General features: G+C 46.6%; 2 protein-coding genes across 2 annotated transcripts; both read right to left on the reverse strand.

The window, feature by feature from the left end:
* Window positions 1-721: 721 nt before the first annotated feature.
* Window positions 722-2350, reverse strand: LOC130582599 (5'(3')-deoxyribonucleotidase, mitochondrial-like). Its single transcript, XM_057381414.1, has 2 exons — window positions 2039-2350; window positions 722-1524 (listed from the first exon to the last, which is right to left on the reverse strand). The coding sequence occupies exons 1-2, from the start codon at window positions 2345-2347 to the stop codon at window positions 1486-1488; spliced, it is 348 nt and encodes a 115-aa protein (XP_057237397.1). The 5' UTR covers window positions 2348-2350; the 3' UTR covers window positions 722-1485.
* A 1638-nt stretch (window positions 2351-3988) lies between these two features.
* On the reverse strand, window positions 3989-13927 carry JPT1 (Jupiter microtubule associated homolog 1). The gene is made up of 5 exons (XM_057381391.1): window positions 13766-13927; window positions 11003-11145; window positions 10333-10430; window positions 8418-8445; window positions 3989-4267 (listed from the first exon to the last, which is right to left on the reverse strand). The coding sequence occupies exons 1-5, from the start codon at window positions 13819-13821 to the stop codon at window positions 4119-4121; spliced, it is 474 nt and encodes a 157-aa protein (XP_057237374.1). The 5' UTR covers window positions 13822-13927; the 3' UTR covers window positions 3989-4118.
* Between the last annotated feature and the right edge of the window lie 2604 nt (window positions 13928-16531).

A 16531-nucleotide genomic window follows, 5' to 3' on the forward strand; every position in this document is an offset into this window, starting at 1 on the left:
GGTTTCCCTGCACGGACATGTGGCCTCACAAACTGCCCTGTGTGGGCTGTTGGTTCCTGCCAAAGCTTTCCCTGCAGCTGGAGGCAAGGAGAGACTTCCCACAGGGATCCTCCTGCCCCACGGACACCCTGTCCAGCCATGGCAGAATGAACAAAGGTTCTGTTTTTAAAYTAATGGATGGCATTTGCATAAAACCCAAAGGAGCCTTATATCTTTAAAACTGTAACTTCATTGTTCTACCAAACATACCCAAATCAGCCCAGAGCTGCAGAGATTACTGAAGGAGACAGACACACTGCACAGCTCCATAAAGTTAATTTCCTTAGGAAGCCAGGATAAAACAGCAAAATAAGARCTTTCTGCCACTGTTGGTGTGTGTGGGATTCAAACCAGTTATCTGGTTATTTCATTGCCACACCTAAGGTCTGGGGAGGAACAGGATGAGCATGAAGCAAATTATGGAATGGGGATTCCAGAAATAGAACAAAGCACAATTTTCTGGATAGGACAGATTGTAGACCTTCCAAAAAAAGAACAAATAAAAGGTCATGACCCCTTAAATTACCAGCAACTGTTTTTTTTTGTTCATGGAATTCATTTAAGGAATACTAATCTAGACAATAAATCATATTTGCTTATGCARAATAGTAACCAAATTCATGCCTRCTTACTATATTTACASGTTTCTGGTTCCAGRAACTTTTGACCATCAATAGTAAAYGATCAGAGCTCRGCCACTTTGGAGCCTGTGGAAACGCTGACTGGATCCAGAACCTCCTGCCCCATACTCTGGTGCCGGAACCTTTACCTCATTATGGAACAGGAGTGAAATGAAAGTGAATTGTCATTTCTTAGCAGAAAATTGGCATTTCTTAGCAGTAAAAAAACCCCAGGCTCAGTACGGGATCTTAAAATGGGTCTAAGTATCTTAAAATGAGCAATGAACTTCTCAGGGCAAGTGCTCAGCACAGCCTGGCTCAGCAGTTTCCTCAGGGACTTGAGTGACCAAAAGGAAGGGTGAAATCTGGATTCACATTATTTGTAATTTTGTGTTTCATGCAGCCCTMTTTGTGTAGTGATGATCGAGAGGATCACCAGCCCTTTACAAAGGGATGTGTGTGTGAGAATTCCGTCACCAAACTATTCGCTCTTCACCTTCTCCTGCTCTTCCTCTTGCTGTGCAGCACAGTAATACCTCAGCCAAAGCTCCCTGAGCACCCTGAACGTGTTCACACAGCCCCACCGCAGAACAAGAGCTAAAAATGTTTTATCTGGGTTTGTACAGAATGAAATTCTGTATCCATTCTGTTTCYCTCTGCGTGCCCTGACAAGTGGAGTGCACGGCAGGTAAGAGATCAGGAACAGCAGGAGAAAGCTGCTGGAACACCCTCCGTCCATGCAAAMTGCTGCCATTTTTAATGTTGGCTGATGAATGAATAACAGAGAGGTTTGCAAGGCAAAATTACAAATGGGTGAATGCAGACTTCATCCTTCCTTCTGGTCACTGCAGGACAGTCGAGGGCTCTGTAAGGAAACAGAACAGATGCTGATTCAGGCTGGGCAGTACATGTTCTCTGAGATGTTCATTGCTCATTTTAAGATCGTTTAAAGTACAGAGCCTGGGGGAATTTTTACTGCTGAGTAATGACAATTCACATTAATTTCCCTCCTGTTCTACAGCGAGGTACGGGCTCCTGCAGCTGGCTGATAGACAGGAGTGTGGACCCAGTCAGCATTTCCACAGGCTCCAGACGGCCCAAGCTCTGATCGATGACTATTGATGGTCAAAAGTTCCTGGAACTRGGAAGCTGTAAATAGAGTGACTAGGCATGAATTTGGTTATTATTTTACCAAAACAAACATGATTTCTTTTTTAAAAGGGAATTTCTTAGGCAATCCCATTTAGGTATACATGGACAAAAAGAACTCCTACAAGTAATTTAAGGGGTTTTTTTTATAAAAAAACCACCGGTCCCACGCTGCTCTTTGCCCAGCCCGGTGGGCAGGGAGGGTGTGTTGGCCCCGCAGCCGCACTCACCGCCAGGTCCTCCCGCAGCCTGCGGTACTGCTCCCGCACCGAGAAGCCCCTGCGCTCCGCCAGCTCCACGCGCGGCTCCGCCGGGAAGCGAGCGCGGAATTCCCGCAGCACCGCGCCCTCGAAATCGGCCAGGACCCCGTCCATGTCCACCAGGACCCGCAGAGGCACGGCCGCGCTGCCCATCCCGATCCCGGTCCCGATCCCGATCCCGATCCCGATCCCGATCCCGACCCCGATCCCGATCCCGATCCCGATCCCGGCACACGCGGCCGCAGCGCCCCCGGCTCCGGCACACGCGAGATCGCTCATGAATATGCAATTATTATATGAATATGCAATTATTATATGAATATGCATGAAAGGGCAAGGCGGAGCGCCTCGGGGCAAGCCCCGCGTGGGAACGGGGCTGGGCTCCAGCAGGAATAGAGGAAAAACCAACAAAAGTTGTGTCCCCGACAGCCCYGGAGTCCCCGCGGTGGCCGAGATGCGGCTGCCACATTCCCAGGAGGGGCAGAGAAGGGCAGTGGAGCCTCAGCAGCCRTTAAGGACCATTAACAGGTTCCCCTGAGCGTGGGACTTGCAAAGGAAATATTAATTTGGCTATTCCCCAGGCTCTCCCTGAAGGGCTCGGTGCACATCAGCTACAGGGAACCCCCCCAGCTGCAGACGAGGAGCTGTCAGAGCAAATCCAGTTCTGTAGGTTCAGCACCCCAGGGCAGGGCTTCTCCAGCAGTGATCTGGAAAAGCCAGGCTGTTTTCAGGCACTGCTTCTTCCAGGAGAAGGGTGGAAAAGGCACCAGCACAGACACCAGCTCCATACAGATCTTCTGCTGTGGCTTACTGGGCAGCAGAGCCCTTCCAGGACAGCACAATTGGTCCCAATTGCATCCCCTCCCTTTTTAGTGTCCTTTTTTCCTTTTTTTCAGGTTTTTGTTTGGTGGTTTTTTTTTGTTTTTGTTGAGGAAAATAAACTTTTCTCATTTTCTTGAGATAAAACAGTATTTTGGATAAAACAGATTTTATATATACACCTATATTTTATATATATATAAAAAGCCGTATTCCACACTTCTCTATCCAGAAGARAAAAATGAAGAGATAATCAGATTCTCTCCTTGGGAAGATGGCACATGATGGTGGTGACCTCAAGCCAGGTGTAAAAATTCTTCTCYGTTAGAGCAGGGCAGGTTGGCTGAGACAAGGACAACAGAGAACAAAGCAAACCCAAACCCATGAAATAAAACCCACACAGGAAACACTGCTTCAAAATTTCTATATTATTTACTTTTAAGCAACAATCCAGCTTTGTGAAATTACAACACACACTTTAAAGGATGAGATTTTCACCTCATGGTCAAGCACCAGCATGGTCATGCACAGCATTGAGTCAGTTGTAAAAAAAAATGCCCTGTAATTCTTATTTATATGATCCACTCCACCTTTACTGAATAAAGTCTAAATCAGCCCCTTCCCAGCGCTAGGCCAGGTGGCTCTGGTCATCAGCCCTCTATTTGGCACAGACCCTGTGTCAGAGTAGTCCAGTATCAAGATTTATTTTGGTTTTTAAAGGCAGCATGGTGTACATTAACCACTTAATGATTCATATGGCACAGCAGGGCTCAAGGCATTTACCACATGCAGTCAACGAAGCCTTTTRGATCCCTAAATCCCACATGGAGAGGAAGGGACTGCTCTTGCTGATTGTTTGCTGGCCTGGTTAACCAGGATTCTAGACCCTTGTAAAGCTAAGGGGTTCTAAAAAAAAAACAAACCTCAGTACAAAAACCCTCTAAGCACACTTAGAACCAAGCTACTCTCCTTTGAATTACATTACAATACTTCATAAAGCTTTCCCTCAAGTCTATCACTAGAAAACACTCATGTCACTTCCAGTAGATCTGGGGGAAACAGGACAGAAGTGGAAAAAAACCCTTGATCTCAAAAAAAAAATGGGAGTACATAAAGTGCTTCTTTTTAATGAAAGAAATTTGAGATGTACAGTCAGGCTCAAGTTGTGCAGTTCACAAGCATGGGGGAAAGAAAACAGACACGAGTTCAAAACAGTCAGGAAGGGAAAGGTTTAACCGAGGACTAGGCTGGACTTGCCACCGGGTGGATTTCTCCTGGAGGGTGCAGGTGCTGGTGCTACTGGGCTAGGAACAGGTGCAGCAGGCAGGGACTTTTCTTCACTCTGACCTGGGGCAGCTTCTACATCAGCCTCAGTGTTTTCTAGAAGAAAAGAAGCTTTTAAAGTGTTTGATGTGGATGATGAGAGCCAGRTGTTTGGGCTGGCTCAGACGGAAGCTCAGTTTTGTCCAGGGGTACAGACAACACTCCAATGTTGTCACCCACTGGCAGGGCAGACTCAGCTCTCAGAAGTGTTTCTCAGATCAACTCTGAGGCCTTCAGCAAGAGCCACATTYACCCAGCTGCTATTAGAGGACACCAGCAATTCATTTTTTTTAATGACAAGCAGCTTAGGGCTTAAGTCTTGTACATATAATCAGTCAGCGTTGTGACTCTGGCAATTGTCACTCGAGTCTGAGCAGGTGCTGGGAGCAGCACCAGYGAGAGCTCAGACTGCATCCCCAATTTCATAGGAGGGGAGAGGATCTGACACTTCTGAGGCTTCCTCACACAGGACACACCAGGGAACAGCCATGCATGGGGAGGCTCTGATTGTACTCTCCCTGGGGAGTATGTGATAGTTTATTTTAAATCCTTCTGAGCAGCCACAAGCGAAGACAGGGCACAGAAGGAATTCTTCACAAGGAAGCACTTTAGATACTGGAGCAAASAACTAATGTATCTGCTTTGTTGACAATTGAGTACAGCAAGTACATCAGCAGCTCACATTTTTACAGATTAGCACGACCAGTTCTGAGCCAAAGGCCCCAGTCAGCTGCAAGAAGCTCCTGGTATTAAGGGTGAAGATGAACCTCACCTGTTTTSAACAGACCCCTTTGTTTCATCCAATGATCACTAATTCTGGGTTGAGAGAATTCAAAGAACAGCTGCACGTTCACCTTAAGCTTCATAGTTCAGAAAATCTTGATCAAATTCCCTCCCCCAGCCTTCTCTGCAAACTGTACAGGCACATTTACTCCCCTCTCCCCTCACAGAGCAGCCACTGCACCCCTTCATTTTCCCCATCACTTTCCTCATCACCTTCACTAYAACCTCCAGCTCTTCACGTGTCAAGGACTGTACACAATTCAAGATATGAGGGTATTATCATTGTTTACACAAAAAATGATGTAATTTTCCATCCCCTTCCTGATGACATTCAGTATTTTGCTGGCACCTTCAAACACCTCAAAGAATTTCAAGGGGAAGGGCTCGAGGAAGATCCTGGGAGGGCCACAGCCCAAAGCTGTACATAAGGCTGCCATGGTTGAGGTTTTAGGGTTTTCCCCCCTCAAGATTCATTACTTTACACTTGCTTACACAGGGATTATCCTGCCTTTTTACCTGCCTCMCTCATTTAGCTGAGTCCTTCTGACAGTGAGATTTTCCCATCATCAGCACAATTTGACTACTTGAAAGAGTTTAATATCTCCAACAAAATTGGAGACTTCACTGTTCATTGCCTTTTCCAGGTCACAGATGAAGGCACAGAATAAAACTACCCCCAGCATCACCTCCATGGCTCATTTTTCCAACCTAGAAGGCAATTACTAGTCCTGCCCTTTGCCTCCTTATTCTTTCTACCCCCCAGCAGCAGCTTTCCTCACATCCTCAGGCAACTCTGGTTTTTTTGTTTTTTTTTTTTCAATAATCATTGCTGTATAATGTTATCAAAGCACCAAAATCCCACTTGTGTCCACTGAACCCCCTCTGTATCCATGCTTACAATAATCCCAAAGAACTGCAGCAGCTGAGCACAGCCCCCATACAAACAGGAATAATCTCCAGCACAGGCTCTCTGCTGTGCTCATTAACCCAGCACAGCTCAAACAAACAGTGAACACCACATTTTTAAGCCTGAAGCTCCTGGAGCTGCTGTGTCCCAGTGCCTGCTGACTCAGCARGTGCTGAATGTCCCTGTCTGGGGACAGTCCCTGCACTGTGCAGGGTCCAGGCTCCACCTTCCTGTGGGTCATGKACAGTCAGACCCTGCTGACATTCACTCAATCGGGCACTGTCTAATTCTCCTTAGCTGCTCGCATCCATTTAGGGGCTCACACTGCCCCTGAATCACAAAAGAAACAACAATTGCCAGCACAGGAGGCTTTGGGGGAAGTTTCTGTAGCTCTTTGTGTGGCTGATATACATTAGCACTTGCCACACGATCAAGGTAAGTTTGACAACTTGGTGACTGAAGTGAGAAAACCGACAGGATCAGATAAAATATTAAAGCTCTTCATTTCTCAGAAAGGGTCTAATCCCTGAAACAGCTCCTGGCTGAGTGCACTGCAAGCCACTGGGAACTCTGATGCCCAGAAAGGAATTACAATTCCCAAAGAGGAAACAAGAGCCCTACTGCAAAATAGTTTTTTTTTTTACCCTAGACAGGCTTGATTAATAAATACACACATCCCRCCTGACACCTACTTGGGGTTTTATAATCAGTTACACACAGAGAATAATTTTCTGTTCATTCAAAAGAATAAACAGTTTTTTTAATGACAGAAACCTATTAAGTATCTGGTTGTGCTGTGAATTTGTCAAAAGCAGACAGCTTTTGCTTGGAGAGGCATTCACTGAGCCCTTTCTAAACCCCAGAGATAGCTCTGCAAGGCCAGTACAGTCACAGGGGTGCCAGGTGGGATGTTCAGCAGCCCGGGTTTGCCATCCCACAGCAGGAATATCCAGGGGAGGACTGACACAGCCAGCTCAGCAAGACTGGGCTCCATTGAGCCACAACACCCAAAGCTATCAATGGTAGGAATTAATTTAACAATCCATCCGGATGTTCAGGTATCTCCTACACACACCATTTCCAGGAGGCATTACTTTCTACTCCTTCCTAAGTACAATCAGTGGAAGTTTAACATTCAAACCTTTGCCTGTCCTTTTCAYTTCATCTTGGCCACCTTCAAAATTTTAAATTTCAGTCATGGCCACAACAGGAAATAACCCCAGTTACTTCCCATAACACTTGTTTTTTAACCACCTCCCAGCATGGATTTACCTGAYCCTTGGCAAGAACTTCTTTCACTGTCACTTGCCACAAACAAAACAAAACACAAACACAACACCTGTGAAAATGTGAACTTTTAAAAAGTGTCAGGAATATCGCTTTGCACTCCAAGTTTGAGCCAGCTGTCCTGATCCCAGGCAACACTATTTCTGCTTCCTGGCATCCCAGCCCTTCTCACCTCCCTGTTGTTTGTGGRCTCTCCTCTGCCCTGTGGGGAGCTGGTTTAAACAAACACCAGGAAAAGCAGCASAGCCCTTAGAGCAGGTTTCTTCTATTAGCAAACCACATCCTCCTACTCAAGGCGTAAACTCGGGATGCCTACAGTGCTAATTAAGATCAGACAGACAAGGGAAAGAAATCCTAGAGCCTGTACAGTTGGATTAGAAGTGGCCTGTTAGAGAGACAACACTTATTTTGGGCATAGRTACCACTCAGAGGTGGTGAAAACCTTCTGGAAAAGCTCTCCCCCGCCCTTCAAASGAAAGTCTTTTCAGGACATGGAGGTGCTAATGGCCTCAGGGATCTCCCACCACTCTTAGGTGTTGAAAGTAGCACTTGGAAAGCAGCAGTCAACACACACATTCCTGTCATCAGGAAGTCAGCTATTCCTGAAGTGAATCTTGAAAAGGAGAGATTTCCAGCCTGAAAGCTGGAAAAAGCACTTGAAGGGGAAATGCCTCTGTTTACAGGAGATTTGCAGTATGCAGATCAACTTCCTTGGCAAAAAAAAAATCAGCATTTAAAAAGCAACAGGAAGTTAAGAGCTGGTTAATGCAGACACTTCCAGATGCAGGAGCTGGGTTTTACTTTTTCTGTGAATATGGAGTTTGCTGTGTGAGAAGACAATGGGAAAGAAGGAAACTGCTATACTAAAACCAATTATGTTGACTATCCTATTTAAATATAAGTAACTCCAACAGCAGTTTCAAGTTTAACTTTCAATCACTGAACTCTTTGTGAGAGTCTCCACCTTACCTTGTAGTATTTGGATAAATCTTGACAGCAACGGCTGCTGGCAAAATAAACCAATGGGACTGTTCTCCTTTTTACCCTGACAAGAACAGCACTCCATCTCACTCCATGCCCACACTCCACYGAAGGAGTCACTTTCTTGATTTGAGGGATTCCAGGCTGCCTCTCTCCTCACAAATGACCCTTTTTAGATTCTACATGCTCTTCTACTGCAAAAACATCTGCAAAAGGCTTTTACTAGAGGACTCCAAGGAAGTTACTCACCAAAAATTTCACCACCAACATCTCCTCCCTGGAAAAGAGAGAGGAACATGTTACATCTCATTTTTCACAAAGCATTTTCCCATTTCATGAAGTGGATATTCACTCCTCCATGGTGTGACCATGCACACTGCTCTGTGTCACACCACAAACTCAGAAAGGCATTTTTAGACCAGCAATGGGCTCTGAGGGACAGATCTCAGCATGGCATGGTAGGCTCTGCACTCATAGTTCTGCAGATTGAAATCAAGGGTTTATAAGCACCATTTCTTACAGATGGACTTATAATTTAACCAGCTCTTCATTTACCTAACACACTTTCTGCAAGTGTAAACAGATACTGGAGTGATCCTGATGACATGTGGCACATCTGTTATTCCCACAGTGAAGGACACAGGTGGGTGTGAACATTTTCTTGTACAGAGCATTCCACATCAGGCAGCACTAACAGGATCCAGAACATTCCCACTGCCCAGCAGGAAGGACAACAAARTTACACTGACAGCAACAAGCAAGAGTTGTGCTGAGCAACTCTTTGCAACACCAAACATTTATCTGTTGGCAAGGCCAGAAGCATTTGTTCTGTCCAGGGTATTTAACTTCATTTGTGAAATACAGATCAGCTTTTCTGCTCCTGATGAAGTTTCCTTCATTACATAAACAGTTAAAACATTCTTTACATGCTGAATCTGTTCACAGGCTGCAGCCTGACACAAAGATAGGGAGTCTCCCAGCAGCAGCCAAGGCTCCTCAATGGCATCAGGTTTATAAGCTTTAAGGGATTTAACATTGCTAATTACACAGTGAAACTGCAGAAATTGGGATAAAAAAAGCACAAAAACTGACACAAATGTATCGACTTAAATATCAGGCTGGGCTACAGTTCACCAKCTCCAGCTTCTGCTGGTTTCAGCTGAATTACTGCATAAAAGTAAAATATTCCACGTGGGAAGAATCTGTTTGCAAAGCTGAGAACCACAGTATTTAAAACAATTTAGTGGAAAATAGAATTAGACTAMACAGTTCAATTTATAGCTGTTACCACAGAAAATAAACTCACTCATATTTGCTAAATTGAAACAAGAAGACATTTTCTGTAATGAAGAACAGTGTTGTGAYTTAAAGCTCCTATTAACAACAAAAATGGATTGTGGTGCTTGATGCCAATTACAAAATAAAACCCAAGATAAAAGGTGTCTGCTACAATATTTGAGATCAACTATTTACCTACCCAATTTAAGGCTGGAGAGTTTTAAACAAGATTTCTTTTTTCCACTAATATTTCTTAATGCAAGTACAGGCTACTCTACATTCCTACGTAAGTTCAGAGGAATTACTGTTTTTTTACTGAATTGACTATATAAGAACCCTGTTTTTCCTATTAAATGTAATCACCCATCTAGCAAATTTCACTTAATTAACACCATTAACAATACAAATGCTCCATATTGCTACCAAATAAACAGCTTATATAGAAAATAACACACCTGATAGTATTATTAAACCTAGTAACAAATAAAACAAGCATTGATGCTACTGAGGTAAGAATTTGCTGGGATGTGAAACCAAGTCCTTTCTCAGCCCCATGCAGAGTTTGCTGTAGTAACTGTTGTTTAAAGATGTTTAAACCCACAGTCACACACAGAGCTGAAATTAGATTTCACATCACTTCATTACCGTCTCAGCAATGAGATGGGTTAAGAGCTCTACAAAGTGGCCCTTGTGAAAAATCCAGCCCTTCCTTCCTCAGCATACTGGGCGAGTATCAGATGGAAGGGGGAACCTTCAGGAAAAAACAGATTTGATAGAAAGGCCTCGATTCCTACAATGCTTCCAACTGTGTGAACATCCGTGATAAATCAATCCCACACAGAGTGTGAATTGTCCATTATCAGGCTCTTTGTAGTCAAGTACTGACCTTGGGATCTACAAAGTCTCCACAGTTTGCCTCAGTTGAGTTTGTTCTTTGTGGCCCAGACGATTCACAGCTGTCTCTGGTTTCACCTGGCTTAGCCCCTACAAGCAGAGATTGATTTTAATCAGGTTTCAGGATAAACTGACTTTTGGGTACTTTGGGGGAGGTTTTTCTTTTAAATTAAAGCTTCGCCATTTAAAAAGTCCTGGTCCTTTAAAGAGTAACTCACAAATTACTGTCTTGCAGCAGCACCACATGCAGTGAGGGTGTCATTTAAACAGATGGAATTTGGAGTCCCAGGGCMAAAGGGAAAGGGAAGCTTAATCCCAGCTGTGAGAACATGAGGTGTAACTTCCTCGAATAATCAACACCAATCAGTGCTACTCCAAACAGTAAKACACAGGTCCACTGCACTGTGACTTAACTTGGAGAAATTGCATCCAAAATACAATTTTCTGCTTGCAACACGCCCAACACTTGCATAAAATAAACCCTTCTGGAAGAAATTAATGTAAAATAAACAATCCCCTGCAAGCAGACATCATTTATAGCCCCAAAGTACCAAGGAGGAAGGGAACTCTGGTTYCCACACAGCCACCAGCAGCATCAGGCTGAGCCCCAAAATGAATCAATGCCTGTCACCAGACGTGGAAACAAAGCACTACAGCCTTACCTGATGCTTTAGCCCAGGAAGGTGGGTTCTCCTCAGGAGTTCCAAAGATGCTGGATGCCATTTTGTTCCTTCTCACGGGYTGTTCTTTGGGCTCATCAAAGCCCAGGGAGAAGTTGGAGCCGCCACCGGGAGGACGCAGCACTCTGTGGAGAGAGGCAGCTTTAYACCCTGTGCCAGCCCCCAGCTGCASTCCCAGCACATCAYTTCAACYACCCAGGTAAGCTCCTGCCAGAATTTCATCCTGGCACTGTATCTCCACTGCTCTTCAGTGGCACTTACAAAAATAAAACACTCCCGCGCTCTYTGCTCGTGCCCTTGGCTCCATCTGATGTCACACCAAGGGCTGCTCCCACCAGCCTGAGCCAAATAATAAAAATAACTATCTGGACATGTCAAATTCCAGCTTTTTAAAGAGAACCCTGGGAAGGTTAATATTAATCTTCAAACTGGCAGCACAGCAAAGACTGAAGTTTGAGCCAAAGGACTGGTTGCACCACTGACTGGCTGGGGGCTACAGCCTTTATTTAGATTTGTTTCCTCAGGAAAAGTCTCAAGTCTGGAGCATGCTGCTGGTCTGGAGGTAAAAGGCRAAATTAAACATTCTGAAGTTGACTATTATTAGGAGAGACACGTGTACAAAGCTCCAGATATGTAACCTAAATCTAACAAAATCTGCTCTTAGACAGACACAAACGAAGCCTGCTCAGTACTTCAAAAGCTTGCCTGCAGTCTGCTTTCCAACCTGCAGAACCCTACCAAAGTGAACAGCTGCAGCAAAATAAATCTTGAAATGTAAACTCCTCCTGATCTTATTTTCTTARGCATGAGATCTTGTGTTAGCTGGAGAAGCCAGAGAAAAGCCAGGAGAATGAAACTGTGTGTGACAACTATCAGAACCCCAGACAGATGTGAGGATACCAGTACAAACTAGGGTTTCTTAGGCTTTCAAGGCATCCAGGGATCCAAAATGAACAAACTAAGGATAGTGCAACCTTCTTCTTCTTAAAAGACAATTTAATAAATCAAAGTTACAACAGGAAGCAGCATTCAGCTTGTTAATGCTCCAAACCTGGGAATTCAACACAAAAAGCGTGTTTGATTGTACAATTCACATCTTCAGAGAATTCGTACCCGTTACAATTCCAGCTGCAACACAAAAACGCTTCTCCAGCCTTCTTAGCTCAAACACCCCAACATCAAGGGAAATTCCTAAAGGTGTGTGACACGGATATTTTGTATTAGCTAACCAGAAAAATACTTTTCCTTATGAAATTCTTCTCCTAGGAATTACTAATGCTCAGTTGCTAATGGRAGGATCCCAGGAGACTGCAGAGCATGTTTTATTGTGACTTGTTTTGTCTCCTTACTGAACCAAGATATGGTGTAATAGACTTGATTCACTCCTTTATCTTTTTTTTTTTTCTCTGAGAAAACATGTAAAGGGTTTATTTTCTCAGTTATAGTCGTTGCAGCTGCTAATCTGAAGAACAGTCTGTTCAAAGCAGGGCTTGTTCCCACACCTTAGATCACCTCTTTTTACCAGAGCAGTGAAACCAGTACTCTCTTAAGGGCTCAACAGTTTCCACTGTCAGTCTTAATGACATTAAYAGAAGAAGCAACTGAAGGGGGAAAAAAATCCATCACTCAAAGAGTTGAAAAGGAATAATCCTTTTTACCAACCTCAGGTAAAGGCTGATAGATTTTATTAGAAGCCTCTYGCAGCCTCGAGATGCTGTAACCCGCTTTATGAAAGCCATGTGTAACACTAAGCAAAGAAATGCTGTTAAAATTCCACCTGATACCCAGTGATGTTCACYGAAAATCCACCCAGAGCTCCAAGACGAGCTTTGATAAAAGGATTGGAAACACGCTTCATAAATGTCTTTTTTTTTTTTTTTTTCGCTTTGCACCTCGAAAAGCCAAAAGGAAACAGGAAGCATCCGCTTTGTCAGGCCAAAACCTTACAGAAAAAAACCACGATAGCGTGGAAAACGACACGATCCTCTCCAGCTGTGGCTCCTGAGACCGCGGGTGCCCGACCTAGCGCCGTGCATCTCCTCCYGACCAACCTGCCAAGTTTTCTTTGTTTCCAGACAGGCTCCGCTTCCCCCCCCCCGCCCCTCCCAGCCCCGGGTCGCCCACGGGAGCGGGGAAGGCGCGACCCCGGCCCCGAGCAGCGGCAGCACCGGGAGCCAACGGGCCCCCCCGGGCAGAGCGGGGCGGGGGGGCCGGGCCGGGCCGGGCAGAGCAGAGCAGAGCAGAGCAGAGCAGAGCAGAGCAGAGCAGAGCAGAGCAGAGCAGACAATGGAGCCCGCCCGGCCCCACCCAGCCCGCGGCGGCTCCGCGGGGCCGAGGGGCGCGGGGGCCGCGGCGATGGGGGAAGGCAGGCGGGCGGAGGGGCGCGGTGCCCCCCGCCCCCGCGCCGTGGCTGCGCGGCGAGGCGGGGTATCGCCTCCCTTCTTTGTTCGACGGAGGCCGCACCGAGCGGCCCGGGCGGGTCTCGGCAGCTCCCGCACCTCCGTTCCCCGGGCACGGCGCGGCCCCGGGATGTCCCCGCAGCCCAATCCGGGTGGGCGCGGCCGCCCCCGCCTCCGGCCGATCCACCCGGGATGAACCGCACACCCACAGCCCGGGCCCGGCCGGAGCCTCCGCCCTAGCACCGCGCCTCAGCACCGCTCCAGAGCCGCTCCGGACATGCCGCCCCCCGGGACCCCCAGCCCCGCCGCCCCCTGGGTCCCGGCGGCCCCCAACCCCTCTGCGGACCTGGAGCTGTTCCTGCCATTGGGGTCCATGCCCGAAAACGTGGCCGTGGTGGTCATGGCTGAAGGGCCGGACCGAGRGAACGGCTCTGTACACGAACGGTGCCAGGGACTGGGGCAGCTCCTCGTGCCCCGAGCAGCCGCTGCCGGTGACAACTGCGGCCGCCGCCCGCACCGCCGCGCCTTTTATATGTGCCTCAAGCCCCGCCCACCTGCGGCCATCTCATTGGACGATTCAAACCCAGTCACGAGGTTCTATTGGGCAGTGCCCTTGCCAATCTCCTCTTGGGCCCGCCTCCCTGTCTATTCCGGAGCAGCTTGCCTCACTGCTGAGAGCCCATTGGTGAAGCAATACGTCTGCTCTGCCGGGATTGGCTGAGGGCAGCGGCTCCCATTGTTGGTGATTGGCGGGAGGGCTGTCGCTCACCTCTGGCGAGCTGTGATTGGCTCAGCTGCACATGAGGCCAGACAAAAGTCCCCGCGGCGCTGCCCCTCTGAGGGGCCCGGGAGGGGTCGGGCAGTGTGGGAGTTGTGTTGCTCTATCACTGCCCCATCGCTGCCCCCGCCACCCCGCATGGCCTCTGTCCCCACAGATACTGCCCAGCGCACACCACCAAAGCGACCATCGCGGCACAACGCCCACCCCTGGCACCCCTCTGGCCGCGCAAGGCCCGGCTCCCTCACACTCATTGCCGTGCCCGGCCCGTGCCAGCCCCGCAGATGCCTCAGAGATGTCACGGAGCAGTTCCGAGGTACAGGGAGAAACCGGGCTGAGGCCATCGCGGTGCGGGAGGTGTTGGCACAAGGCTGCTGTGGCTTTGGGGATTGGATCCCACGAGGGCTGAGACAGAGCCAAGGGCCTGCAGGGCCACAGGGCTGGTGGGGAACACCAACAGCTCAAAACAAAGGGTAGAAAAAAATAATTTGCACTCTCAGTGTATTACTATGGATTATTGCATGAAAATTGAGTTCCAGCTTGGCTAGTGTAGCTGGAGTATAAGGCCCAGCAGTGCTGCTTACCCGGCTGTCAAAAGCACGAGGCTGCACATGTTGGAGTGTATCACCCACCAACACCAGCACAAAACTCACAGAGTTTAAACCACACATATTATATTGCCTGCTGACCTGTCTGTCACATTGGTGGCTGGGAGCTCTCTGCAACTTCCATAGACATTTCCTTGACCACCACTTTTACTCCAAAATCTATGCATCACCAACATTATTTTAATCAGCACTTGCATAAAGGAGGGAGAAGGGGAGAAATCCATCTGTTACAGTCACCCCTTCCATTTTCCACTAACAAAGGTCCTTAATACCCCCAAAACACTTTCTACAGAGAAGTATTCCTTTTCGGTCTGGAGAACACAAAGATTATGCTACTTCCCTCTATGTACAGTATGAGATGTCCAACACCTGAATTAACACAGATCAGGAAAAAGTAGAACTGTTAAATATACACAAACAGGACCACAGTATTTTATTTTTTCTAATGTAGAATCAATAAAAAAGAAATCCTGTTTACTTTTAAAAAGCTCCAACCACTATTTAGATCCCCAGGGAATTCTCTTGCATCACATCTTTTTAGAGGTAGATTAAAGGGAAATTTTAAGTAACATGACATAGTTGTTTTAATTCTATTATCCCTTAGGCCTGGGCTTTAAGAAGTCAAATGATACCTACCTGCACACAGGTAAGCATCTGCTCTCTCAGGAACTTGMAGAAGTATTTTGTCATCTAAATGCTCCTTATTCAAACCCACAGGATTTGACTCTTTAATCTGTACCCCTGAGACACACACAGAGCCATTTTTTTAAAGGCAGGATGTAGAAAAACCTGTTCCCTGTGACAAAGCCAGTTTTAACACAAAGCTTTAGAGTTCTAAACCCTCAGTGTGTCCAAGGGGCCCCACTGATCTCTCACAGGCCTAGCTGCAGGTGCCCTTAAATAAAAGCTGCTTTGCTGMTTATTCATTTATAACAAGATGAAGAAGTTTATGAAGATGACCACTTCATAAATTGGGCTTACAATCCATCTCAGGATGATGACATTTGACCAGAACAATTCTCAGCAGCTGTCTGAAAGACTCAGGCACCAAACAATTCCACCTGTTGTTGAAATTCCACCAGCAAGGAATGCACAAAGCATCTGAAGTCTGAACAAGACTCCAGGAAATGCAAGGGTTAGGCAAGGAAAAATACCATTGGTTTGAGAAAAGCCTCAGCTTGGTCATCCTTCTGTGACCAAGAGTTTCTTCATGCCAGTCTCTGCTACTTACGGCAGTCACTGAGCATTCCTTCCTTATTCCAAGCAYATGGTACAAGAAAGAGGCTTTGATTCAGTCTTCTCTTGCCCCATTTCATCCAYAACTGAAGATAAAGTGCCAGCTAATAAACAATCCTTGCCACAGCTGGATTTGCAGCTGTCAGATTCATGCATCCGTAGTGATGCCTGGAGGAGGTTGARTGGAACACAATTTCCTACAGATCTGATGGTTTGTCCTACCCAGCTTATGCTATCACTTGCAAGAGTTTGGAAAAGTTCCTCTGGTACCTCTCTATATCTTCAGAAAAAGTTCTCAGCAGTTTGTCACTGTTTGGGAAGGGGAATTGCCCCACAGTGCCCAGATTCCTCTCAGGGCTGCAGAGATGTAGCTCTGAACAACACAAAAAAAAAATTAAAAAAAAAAAAAGCAGATTGGCCAAATCATGCTGCTGTTCTTGTCTGGGTATCCAGCACCACCAAGCCTGGTCATGTACTACAAAGTGTTGCC

The sequence above is a fragment of the Malurus melanocephalus genome, unplaced genomic scaffold (genome assembly GCF_030028575.1).
Source record: "Malurus melanocephalus ecotype Western Australia unplaced genomic scaffold, MMel_1.1 scaffold_509, whole genome shotgun sequence".
NCBI classification, from domain to species: Eukaryota; Metazoa; Chordata; class Aves; order Passeriformes; family Maluridae; genus Malurus; species Malurus melanocephalus.

Bases quoted from the DNA above. Each gene is read 5' to 3' on its own strand.
- LOC130582599 (XM_057381414.1), bottom strand. From the start codon at position 2,347: ATGAGCGATCTCGCGTGTGCCGGAGCCGGGGGCGCTGCGGCCGCGTGT. The intron at 1,525-2,038 runs GTGAGTGCGGCT...GTTTCCTTACAG, and splicing joins GGCTGCGGGAGGACCTGGCG to AGCCCTCGACTGTCCTGCAG.